At 40.1% G+C, this 12,893-nt stretch overlaps 1 protein-coding gene across 1 annotated transcript; it reads left to right on the top strand.

The window, feature by feature from the left end:
- Positions 1-4,171: 4,171 nt before the first annotated feature.
- Positions 4,172-12,726, top strand: stau (double-stranded RNA-binding protein Staufen). Its single transcript, XM_028319815.1, has 4 exons — positions 4,172-4,318; positions 8,436-8,548; positions 9,241-9,404; positions 11,151-12,726. The coding sequence occupies exons 1-4, from the start codon at positions 4,201-4,203 to the stop codon at positions 11,215-11,217; spliced, it is 462 nt and encodes a 153-aa protein (XP_028175616.1). The 5' UTR covers positions 4,172-4,200; the 3' UTR covers positions 11,218-12,726.
- The last annotated feature ends 167 nt before the right edge of the window (positions 12,727-12,893 follow it).

The following is a 12,893-nucleotide window of genomic DNA, read 5'->3' as shown; positions in this document are numbered from 1 at the left end:
TCTGTGTTTTTATTATTATTTAGGCAGTTAAATACTGCACAGTATTTAGTACACCATTTTCTCTTTTTTTTTCCATCATACACAAGAATACGCGTGCGTGAGTCAATGCTCGCTCGTATGTGAGGCCTTGTCGAATAGTAATCCTGTTGGGTGCCATCGTGCTTGTTTTGTTTTCGATGTAAACTCGCGGAGATGAAGAACAGGCCTGTCATAACTTACTTACGCCCGTATTCACAAACATTACTATGAGGTCTCACAGTGCGCGTGGACGCACATGGTGACACACGAACCAATCACAGAGCTCTGTGCTGTGCGTTCGATTTGCTGCTTTACTTAAGCAAGCAACGTTTGTGAATGCGGGCGTTAGTAGTCAGCGCGACGTAATGTGTCTCTCCACGTCAATAAATAGTTCATACGTCCTCATCATTATCATTTCAGCCACAGGACGTCCACTGCTGAACATAGGTCTCCCCCAATGATTTCCAGTTGACTGGTTGGTAACGGCCTGCATCCAGCGCCACAATTTACCAATAAATTGCAAGATACTATTTCTGAAAACTCTTTTTATACTTTAAAAAACTCAGTTATTATCAGTTCTAAATCTATATATATAAGACTATTAGTCTATTCATTCATTATCTAGGATCGGCAAAATGAAACAATGTGTTGCTCTTGTAAAGTAGTGATATTTTCAACAATATTCTATCATCTATTCACACAGAAATTGTTTACGAATCACAACAGAGAAACGACATTTAAAGTTAATTCATCAGCTTGTCGATTCCTTTAAAATTATTATACACTAGCTTTCCGCCCGCGGCTTCGCCCGCGTGGAATTTTGTCTGTCACAGAAAAACTTTATCGCGCGCGTCCCTGTTTCAAAAACCGGGATAAAAACTATCCTATGTTCTTTCCCGGGACTCAAACTATCTCTATGCCAAATTTCATCAAAATCGGTTGCGAGGTTTAAGCGGGAAAGCGTAACAGACAGACAGACAGACAGACAGACAGACAGACAGAGTTACTTTCGCATTTATAATATTAGTTGGGATTTTCATCTTCTAAAATAATAAAATTTTCACTTTAATAACACCATGTCAGATGTCACATGTCACATGTCAACATGAAAAAGAAAAGTAGCTCTGCTCTCTGCCTAATTAAAAAAACAACTAAAGAGGATTTATTCTCTTATATCTCCCCCCCTAGGTAGGAAAATTTTCCCATGAAAATTTTCACTAAGTAACCACACATTCACGTTAGGGATAAACAATTCACATCATCGTCCAGTGTAGCAATAGGAATGAGCTTTGTGATATGGAAAAGATTTGACTCCNTGCAATATCCTGTTGTAACTAAGCTTTAAGTTTACTAAGGTACCTGCATGCCAAATTTCAAGCGTCTATCTTACGCGGTTTAGATTTTTTCATACAAATGTTTTTTCCCGCTAACTCCCGTTCCCGTGGGAATTTTACAATATCCTGTTGTAACTAAGCTTTAAGTTTACTAAGATACCTGCATGCCAAATTTCAAGAGTCTATCTTACGCGGTTTACATTTTTTCATACAAATGTTTTTTCCCGCTAACTCCCGTTCTCGTGAGAATTTTGCAATATCCTGTTGTAACTAAGCTAACTTGTATTTATTTGACATTTAGAAATTAATGTATAATTTATTACTATTTAATTAATTTTTAGTCTGCACTCTGTATTAAATTTAACTGTGGAAACTTCGCTGATTTCTGTCCTATTTTTTTGTGTGATTATTTGTCTGTATATCAAAATTGTTTGTTTCCCTAATATAAATAAATAAATAAAATAAAATAAAACTCCCGTTCCCGTAGGAATTTTGCAATATCCTGTTGTAACTAAGCTTTAAGTTTACTAAGATACCTGCATGCCAAATTTCAAGAGTCTATCTTACGCGGTTTAGATTTTTACATACAAATGTTTTTTCCCGCTAACTCCCGTTCCCGTAGGAATTTTACAATATCCTGTTGTAACTAAGCTTTAAGTTTACTAAGGTACCTGCATGCCAAATTTCAAGGGTCTATCTTACGTGGTTTAGATTTTGTCATACAAATGTTTTTTCCCACTAACTCCCGTTCTCGTGAGAATTTTGCAATATCCTGTTGTAACTAAGCTTTAAGTTTACTAAGGTACCTGCATGCCAAATTTCAAGCGTCTAACTTAAGCGGTTTAGATTTTTCATACAAAAGGATTATCCCGCTAATTCCCGTTCCCGTGGGAATTCCTAAGTATCCTATAACCTGCCCAGTAGTATGAAGAATAATTGTACCAAGTTTCGTTAAAATCCGTCAAGTAGTTTTGGTTTCTATAAGGAACATACAGACAGACAGACAGACAGACAGACAGACAGACAGACAGACAAAAATTTTACTGATTGCATTTTTGGCATCAGTATCGATCACTAATCACCCCCTGATAGTTATTTTGAAAATATATTTCATGTACAGAATTTACCTCTCTACAGATTTATTATAAGTATAGATTATATATATTTAACAGTTACATCCTTGATTAAATAACATAAGAATAGAAACATAAATATAAATAAATTATAAAATACGACTATAAAATCGTTCGCAGTAAAGTTTTTCGATGTAACGTAACATCGCAGTAACAAGGCATCGATATAACAAGGTGTCGCAGTATAGTAACTTCGCAGAAAGGTTTTCGAATAAACAAAATTCGATGTAACGTTTGTCGCACTCACGTAGGTAACCCGTCCCCCCGCTCACTCGGGGTGGTGGCCGCATGTGCTCGATGGTGTAACGGGGTACGCGGGGGTGGTGCGGGCGATAGGAAGCGCCGTCTCGAAAGTTTAAGGAGACTTTTGAATGAGGTTCTTTACTACCTAATCCCAATCCCAACTAATATTATAAATGCGAAAGTAACTCTGTCTGTTTGTCTGTCTGAGTTTATTGTAAATTTGATTAACATACTAATATACCAATCTAAACATTGTTTTTCAAGTAGATGTTTTAAAATCTCAATTTTCTCCGCATCCTGCAGTATGTCAAAACGTGAGCACTCATTCTCAAATTCACTAATCCATTGGTCAACATTTGAGGTTTTTCCCGAAAATTTCTCAAGTAAAAATCTTTCGGTTGTTTTTCCTAGATTTTTATTTCCAGTTTCCGTGTTATCATTATCCAAAATTTTGGTCACATTCGTGATTTCATCTAGATATTGATCACTAAATTGTACGTTTTCACCTTCATCTAGATATATTTTTCTTAATTCCATTGTTAACGGGATCCATATTTTCCGCGTTTGATGTCTTTTCTTTAGCGAATTTTTGACTTTTGTATAGACGTCAGTACTCGTTATGCCTGTATGTTTTACTTGCAGGTTTCAGATCGTCGGGTATATCAAATATGCGTCCATCGGGTGTCTCGATAGAATTCACACATATCACATTCGTTTTACCATCAGATGCCGCCAATACCGTGAACGTGAATCGTAATTTTTCCATTTTTCTTGACTAAAAATGTCGTTTTATAAGACTATTAGTCTATTCATTCATTATCTAGGATCGGCAAAATGAAACAATGTGTTGCTCTTGTAAAGTAGTGATATTTTCAACAATACTCTATCATCTATTCACACAGAAATTGTTTACGAATCACAACAGAGAAACGACATTTAAAGTTAATTCATCAGCTTGTCGATTCCTTTAAAATTATTATACATTTTCATCTTATAATAAAATTTTCACTTTAATAACACCATGTCAGATGTCACATGTCACATGTCAACATGAAAAAGAAAAGTAGCTCTGCTCTCTGCCTAATTAAAAAAACAACTAAAGAGGATTTATTCTCTTATATATATTATACTAGCTTTCCGCCCGCGACTTCGCGCGCGTGGACTACATTATCTACATATTTTACGGAACCCAATTTTTTTCCAAAATAAAATTTAGCCTATGTTACTCGTGGATAATGTAGCTTTCAAATGGTGAAATGATTTTTAAAAACGGTCCAGTAGTTTTTCAGCCTATTCATTACAACCAAACAAGCAAACAAAGTTTTCCTCTTTATAATATTAGTGTAGATTTTCGATACATATTTTTCATTTTATAGCACTGCTTCCTTAGCTGGTTTGAGGTGGTGGAATACTCTAATTACACCATTGTCCATTGTCTCAAGAATCTTCTAACGTATCCACAGGAGGGGTCGATGTCCCCCGCGGGCGCTGGTACAACAGGCGGCGCGGCGGGCGAGGTGCGGCAGCCGGTGCCGGGCGTGCTGCTCATGGACTACCACCAGCGCTCCGGCCAGCCGCCGCAGCCCAACGGTCAGTGGCACACAATATTTGTTATTTGATCAAATGTTATTGGCACGTATTTCCCCAATAAATTAGCATGCCCTTGCAGGACGTCTATGTATGTACCTTGTTTCTACTTTCCATTTAAGGTCATAGTAGACGTATCGACTCGGAAAGGGATCAACACCGTATCACCGTTTGCGAGCTGAGCTGTCATCGCCTTTCGCGCTCTATCAATCGTAGTAAGTTGTAGCGAGGCAAGGCGTTTGTTTACGTTACGTTGCGGATAAGTGTGCGTTGAAGTATGGGTTTCATACAAAGAATACTGACCGCCTCAAGTTGATACGGTTACGATCCCTTTCCGGGTTGATAAATGTGCTACGGCCTTTAATTTGGATTTGACATTTAAATTGAAACTTAATCGTACCTCGTTTTAATTACACTTAACATTAAAATAGATAAGTCTAGGGCTAGAGCCTTTTAGTTTCAGCCAAATGACGTCCAATGGTGGACAAAGGCCTCGCCCAAGAAATTTCTATAACAACCGGTCAAGCGCTGCCCGCATCCAGGTACTTTCTGCGACTTTCACCTGATCTATGCTAGCTAGATAGATTGACGCTACACTACGTCTTCCTGCCCATGATCGCCATTCCAGAACATTTATTCTGGGTGCTAGGGCTTTATTCTTAGCTTATTTAGCTTCTAACTAACACGATTAATAAAATTTCCAGGCGTCAGCGAAACCAGCGCGACGGGCGGCGGCAGCTCGCCCGGCGCCAAGGACCAGCTTATGTACCTGGCGCAGCTGTTGGGCTTCACTGTGCAGTTCTCCGACTTCCCCAAGGTCAGTGGGGTTTGGTGTAGTGCCTTTATGTGGATCAAGTCTACTGTTGATGCTGATTTATCCTTGTAGCGTTATAGTCCGGCAACTTATTAATAAGTGACCGTCTTGGGGGATAATAGACGGTGGTTGGGACGAGGTATCAACTTGCCAATGGGTAGCGGGTGGTGTAACGGGGAAGGGCAACGCTTTGTCTCTATCTCCGTCTGTCCATCGCAGGACGATCGCACACGTAGTTATCAGACTGTAAAACAACAATTTTTTTGCAGCAAAGTGACGCTTTTACACGTCACAAACATAGCTTGCACCACTTCGGGACAACATACGGGCTGGTGTTGAGAATTGGCCGAAGAAACTTAGTCACCTTTATATTTTCTATAATCTGTTCTGCGAGCACGTAGAATTTTGTTCAATGACCCCAAGCTACCCATCCTTATCGTTCGCGCGTAATTAATTATATTGCTGTCGTGTAATTAAATTCTACGTGCTCACAGACCGGGCTTTATCAACGTTCTTTTATTTTACTTTATTATGATCTACATATCTGATAAAACCTTATAACCTTGTTCGTGTATTTTCCAGCGCAACCACGGCGAGTACCTATCGCTGGTGTCCCTCTCGACGGAGCCGCCAGTGATGTGCCACGGCGGCGGGCCCTCCACCGCGCACTCGCACGAGCAGTGCGCGCGCGCCGCCCTCCGCGCGCTCGCGCTCATNGGCTGTTTTTCCTAGATTTTTATTTCCAGTTTCCGTGTTATCATTATCCAAAATTTTGGTCACATTCGTGATTTCATCTAGATATTGATCACTAAATTGTACGTTTTCACCTTCATCTAGATATATTTTTCTTAATTCCATTGTTAACGGGATCCATATTTTCCGCGTTTGATGTCTTTTCTTTAGCGAATTTTTGACTTTTGTATAGACGTCAGTACTCGTTATGCCTGTATGGTTTACTTGCAGGTTTCAGATCGTCGGGTATATCAAATCTGCGTCCATCGGGTGTCTCGATAGAATTCACACATATCACATTCGTTTTACCATCAGATGCCGCCAATACCGTGAACGTGAATCGTAATTTTTCCATTTTTCTTGACTAAAAATGTCGTTTTATAAGACTATTAGTCTATTCATTCATTATCTAGGATCGGCAAAATGAAACAATGTGTTGCTCTTGTAAAGTAGTGATATTTTCAACAATATTCTATCATCTATTCACACAGAAATTGTTTATGAATCACAACAGAGAAACGACATTTAAAGTTAATTCATCAGCTTGTCGATTCCTTTAAAATTGTAATACATTTTCATCTTCTAAAATAATAAAATTTTCACTTTAATAACACCATGTCAAATGTCACATGTCACATGTCAACATGAAAAAGAAAAGTAGCTCTGCTCTCTGCCTAATTAAAAAAACAACTAAAGAGGATTTATTCTCTTATATATTATTATTATTGACTATGAATTATTTAATAATTATTTATAATATTATGTAAAATGCATGATTTGATAAAACTATTAATTGACTATGAAATTTTTGCATGTCTTGTAGACGAAACATGTTGAACCTGATTGTTTTTATCTGACATCTGTATTGTACCATGTTCCTGTGCAAATAAATGAATTTGAATTTGAATTTGACACCGCGCACAAGGCAGCTTGGCTGTGGCGGCCAGTCGAACATGACGGCACAAACGGTGTATCAGTGTATGGCTGCCCACGCACTAGGCAGTCAAGAGTGTTCTTATACCGCAGCCTGGCTGTGGCTGCCAGGCTGCCTAGTGCGCGGGAGGCCTAATACTACAGCTAGCTACTGCAATTTGTAGATTCCAAACATTACGATGTAATTTTATACCAATTACGGGTTTTATTTTAATAAATTTAGGGAACCTTAATCGTCGGCATAAAAGATAACTTCAATAAATTAGATAATCATTGTCGCGGTGGTTGTATAATCGCAAACATGTCACGGAAATTAGTTTATTTTGACATAACTGGGTACAGCGAGCCCATCAGGTATATGTTGCACTATGGCGGGCTGAAGTTTGATGACGTCAGATACAACATGCAGGAATGGCCGATCAAAGAGATCAAGGATTGTGAGTACAATTACTATTATTTTATTCGGGTTAGGCCTCAGCCTCGAACTTAGCGGGCAGCGGGGCGGCGGCGGCGGCGGCGCGGGAGCGGGGCGGGCAACGCAGACCCGTTCTCGAAACAAGCGGGCAGCTCGCGCGGCGCTTTAGCGGCGAAGTGTTGTGTTCGGGGTTGTGTTGTCGAGATATTTGTTTTTATTCGCGAACGAAATGTCTGAACAACGGCGACAATTTTATTTCGATTCAAATTTATTCCTAACGCTCGATTTATTGTGGGCAAAAGAAGGAGTGCGCTGCCCGCTCGTTGCCCGCTCCCTCGCCGCTGCCCGCTCGTTGCCCGCTCCGGCGCCGCTGCCGCGCCGCTGTTTTCGAGAACCGGTCTATTTGATTTTACGCATAAGATCCTGCCGCTCCCGCGCCGCGATGCGTATTATCTAATGAGCATCAATCCAACAGAAAGTAACTGCCTTTAAAATCATCCTGAATAAAAGATAAAACGATAATATTATTTTGATCACTTCGTTGTTTTAAACATTATTATTTTTTTCTGTCAGTATCAGTCAGATTAAACATGTCAAAAAATGACAATTGACATTTAAAACGTTTTGTTCTCCATGTTCAAGCGTTCTGTTAACCTTCAAAGCGTTTTGTTAACCTTGTTCCGTATTATCATAACATTGAATTTATCTTTTTATTCTGAAGTTGTAGAAATATGGTATGATTACATTTTTTGTTGTATAAATCAAGACAAAGAAATTGGTAATATTTTCATTGTTGTACACTCCGTCTAAAGACGGTACCAACACTACATAGGTTTCTGCCAATGTTCTTTCACGCTACTTCCGTTAGAGCATTTTCACACTACTTCCGAACCAAATCCGTCAAAATATGGAGAAATGTGAAATCGGGTGTGTTAGAGCATTTTCACACTACTTCCGAACCGAATCCGTCAAAATATGGAGAAATGTGAAATCGGGTGTGTTAGAGCATTTTCACACTACTTCCGAACCGAATCCGTCAAAATATGGATCTAGAAAAGTAATAGAGAGATATCTAATGAAGGATATCTAATTTTTGTATGTGAACTACCATACAAAATAGCTCTAATATTTTGGACCGTATCTCCTAGGATTCGGATCGTACGGAGTGCAAAAACACTCTTAGGATTTGTTGTTAGCTAGTAAATATTGACAAATACTGTTTCCAGGCGTCAGCGAAACTAGCGCGACGGGCGGCGGCAGCTCTCCCGGCGCCAAGGACCAGCTCATGTACCTGGCGCAGCTGTTGGGCTTCACCGTGCAGTTCTCCGACTTCCCCAAGGTACGTGGCCTTTATGTGGACGGTAAATACAAATGAGTAGTACGTACATACGTATTGGCGCGCTCACATACAAACCGTGCTCGGTGCGTTTCTATGAAGATGACCTACTCATTTGTATTTACTATGGTACCTATTATCAAGTGTACTGCTGATGTCGATTCTTGTACTTTGTACTTCATTCGTGACCGTCTTGCGGGGTAATAGTACGGTAACTTATTTTTTTGCAAACGTCCTGCGAAGTAACAAGCGGTCCCGGGGACGAGGTATCAGAATGTCAACGGGTAGCGGGGAAAGGCTATACGTATGCTACTGCAACTACTGCTACGTGTTACCTCGTCCCCGCGTTTGTCCATCGCAGAACGGTCGCGCACGAAGTTATCTGACTATAAAAAAACTCATAAAAAAACTCAATTTTTTGTAAATGAGCTTTTAAAACGCCAAATATAGCTTGCCCTGCCACTTTAGGGCTGGGCTATGCAACATATGGCTGGCTGAGAAGTGGCGTAAGAAACTCGGTCACCTTTATATTTTTATCAATGTATAATTTGAGGCTTTTCTCGCCTGAAACAGGTTTTTAACCTAGCTCAGGCTACAAAAGACAATGAACTCTAGCATAATAAGTTTTTATAATGCTCTTATTTTAATGAATAAATTATTATTTATTTATTTTAATGTTGACGTGTATTTTACAGCGCAACCACGGCGAGTACCTATCGCTGGTGTCCCTCTCGACGGAGCCGCCAGTGATGTGCCACGGCGGCGGGCCCTCCACCGCGCACTCGCACGAGCAGTGCGCGCGCGCCGCCCTCCGCGCGCTCGCGCTCATGGGGCTCGACGCGCCCTCGCCCGCGCCGGGGTGAGTACATCACCATGCTAAAACTACACGGTAGAAGTCGCTAATTTTTATTTTCTGAGCGAATTATGGCATTTTATAAACACTGGAATGAAAATTAGGAGTTGTCAAAAATGACCGATTACGTGATTGTGGCTTGGCCCGAATGGAAAAGTCGACTAGGCTCACCGGTGGGCCGTATGGCGCTCAACGTGCTAGTGATGTACTCACCCCGGCGCGGGCGAGGGCGCGTCGAGCCCAAAGTCGACACTAAAGCCTGGTCCGTGAGCACGTAGAATCCCGTCCGATGACCCCAAGCTGCCCATCCTTGTCGCTCGCACGTAATTATGTTGCTGTCGCGCTCGCACACTCACTGCGGGCGTGTCCACCGCGCCGCGCTCATGGGGCTCGACGCGCCCTCGCCCGCGCCGGGGTAAGATAGATATAGTCTGGTCTGTGAGCACGTAGAATCCCGTCCGATGACCACAAGCTGCCCATCCTTGTCGCTCGCACGTAATTATGTTGCTGTCGCGCTCGCACACTCACTGCGGGCGCGCGTCGCACAGTCGCGACAGCAATATAATTACGCGCGAGCGATAAGGATGGGTAGCTTGGGGTCATTGGACAAAATTCTACGTGCTCACGGACCAGGCTTTAGTGTCCACCGCGCCGCGCTCATGGGGCTCGACGCGCCCTCGCCCGCGCCGGGCGTATAGATCGTTTCTCATATTTGAAAATCCTTGTCCAAATCCAGATTTCAACTGTCAAACATGCAGCTTTAGATTAAATGTCCACAATTTTTGATGCATTTACACTTTAATATTATTTAAACAGTGTTATAAATAATATGAAAATGTAAAAAACATCGAAAACCGTAGATATTTTGACCAAAAACTAATTGAAATTTGACAGTTGACGGACCTATTTAAATTACCGAAAACACTCAAACATTAGCGGAAGAATGGTAGGGCGCGTCTTCGTGGGTGAAACGATCTACATACATATATCTAGACTTTCCCTTCGCGTAAAACCCATTTCCACTTAATCGAGTCATCTAAAGAGATGGACATGCCAGTGTCATAAATTGAGAACAGCCCCTTACTTATTCTTTACGCATATTACAACCTTGTTTCTGTATGATAAAAGGCATGTATTTAAATGATCTTTTTAAATTAGCAAAAACGGCAATTAAAAAAATCTAAATGTTCATCTATTTTAATGATTGATCCTCTTTCTTTGAGACATAAAATAAATGAAATCGATCGATATTTTAATCTCTTTTGAACTACGCAAAAAATTATTGAGATGTAAAAATTATATCTGATCGTTACTTGTTGGTCCTCAAAAATAAAAGAAATGAGCACCAAATATTCAACATTGTGATACTTTTTTAAATAATTCGATTTATATAAATTATTTTTTGTCTATATCAAATAATCTTCAAAATAATGATGTTATGGTACTTATTTTTATTAAGTTGTAGTCAAAGGATGGAAACTATTTAAAGGCACTTGATGTTCAAAGATTTATTTTTTATTAAAAAAGCATACTTAACACGGATTAATAAGCATACGAACANTGATAAAATAACTCATAAACTGTCTCTATAGGCCGATATTAATACATTTTTTATTTATTGCTTTTCGTGGTTTATCACCGACAGTTTCCTATGCAACTAGCCCATCGTGCCGCCTTTCTCTCGTGGAATAATGTAAAATGTTTACTCTTCACACGAATGCATGCATAATAATACTTACATTTTTATTTCAGGATGCAAAGCGTGCCTGCCACGGGCGGCGGACCGAAGCCGAGCACGGTGAATGGCATCGCCGAGTGAGCAGGCGGCAGCTACTGGTACTGGCGTGAATATCTCACAGCGCGGAAGTCGTTCGGGCGACGCGTGCATGCTGCGACTTGTCGTTCCAGCTATGACATATTCACAAGCGCGACATTTTGATCTCGGGTCTTGCAACATATTTAGTTCATTTTTTAATTCGAAACGTTTCCTATTATGTTAGAATGACATATTATTATGTATATTTTTTGTTATACACGCGCGATCTGTGGGGGAGCCGTTTTAGTTATTCTCGAAAGATGTTTGTTTTTCATTGAAACATTTCCGCTCACAAACTAGGTGTACATTTTTTATATTATTTTTATTGATACTTATACATTTTATTGCAAACGGATTATGTTCTATTGAGCAGAGGAGGTTGGCTCATCTCGATTATTGTTAAGAGTAGTTCCAAATAGATTATACTTATATCCACAACATTATGTAATAATTGGTTATATTTATATGATAAAGCGTAGCTGATTTCTTAGGTAGGTAATTGGACATGTATCAATAAAATTATGTAGAGAAACGAATAATATATCGAAACTGAGGCTGTGAGGCCAAACCAAAACAGTTTCATTGGGATTCGGCGACCGTCGCGACCTCGTGCGTCGTTAGTGACGTAATTAAATTATAATAAAAGCTCATTATATTCATGCAGTGCAGAGCGTTCGTCATGCATGAAATAATGATGAAACAACAGCTGCATCATGTAACGGCCAATAAAAAGACCGAGAAGTCGATAAAATGCATGGCATATCGTTAGAATTTACTGGTACGCATGTGATGTGTTTTTTATAATCCAGTATAATAAGCTGTATACCATATTGATAGTCTTCTCGAGCCTCGCGTTACATGGTGTCGCGTGTTGCGGCCCGACGCGTGCATCATGCGGCCATGGTGTTAGCGTAGGTAGGCGACGAACGTTGTGGCCTCGATTTTAAACCAACAACTAGTGGGTGAGCGTTCAAATTTCCCCCGACCCTAAGCTATGAAATGTGTAATTCTAGAAGTAAGCTTCGACAGGACTGGACGACTAGCGATTGCGCTCCTTCGACTTAGGCTAAGGTTGGAAGTTGCTTGTTAATTTTAGGCTCTATGTAACCTTCGTCTAATGCATGTACCCCTAATGAAGTAGTATAGCGTTTGACTAATCGTAAAGCAATTTTTCTCTAGGTGTAAAGTATGATAAGTGTGAACACGATTGACCGGGGCCGTTGTTTGTCGACTTGCGTTGCGGCCCGGTCGGTCGTACAAGTGTACTGCCGATTGTACATTTCATTGTATTGGGTCCGATTATACACTTTATTACTTAGGAGGTATCCTATTGCTATGTACTACTATTAGGTAATCGTCTTCGAGTAAGCAAAATTATGCTTACTCGCGGGCTGATTTTAAGATGGTACCAATTTTACCTACGAACTCAATTCTATTTTAATTTGTTGAAACGATTTTAAATCGAGGCCATCGCGAAAATTTCTTCATGTTAAAAGTTGCACAAGTAACATAGCATAAAGAAATTAATTATAAAGACGCCACGAGGGCATTAAGAAGCGTTTTATTTATTTTGTTCTAAGCAACTAATATTTTATATTGGAGGGCAAAGCAAGTCCCAATGAACTTTGTGCTTTTAGCAATAAATTGTAAGGATACAACAATAAAGTTAAATATTTACT

Source organism: Ostrinia furnacalis, unplaced genomic scaffold (assembly GCF_004193835.3).
Source record: "Ostrinia furnacalis isolate ACB-3 unplaced genomic scaffold, ASM419383v2 OfSCF7336, whole genome shotgun sequence".
Lineage (NCBI taxonomy): Eukaryota > Metazoa > Arthropoda > Insecta > Lepidoptera > Crambidae > Ostrinia > Ostrinia furnacalis.
This window is presented reverse-complemented; position numbering and strand designations above follow the sequence as displayed.

Bases quoted from the DNA above. Each gene is read 5' to 3' on its own strand.
- stau (XM_028319815.1), top strand. From the start codon at position 4,201: ATGTCCCCCGCGGGCGCTGGTACAACAGGCGGCGCGGCGGGCGAGGTG. The intron at 8,549-9,240 runs GTACGTGGCCTT...TGTATTTTACAG, and splicing joins AGTTCTCCGACTTCCCCAAG to CGCAACCACGGCGAGTACCT. The intron at 9,405-11,150 runs GTGAGTACATCA...TTTTTATTTCAG, and splicing joins GCGCCCTCGCCCGCGCCGGG to GATGCAAAGCGTGCCTGCCA.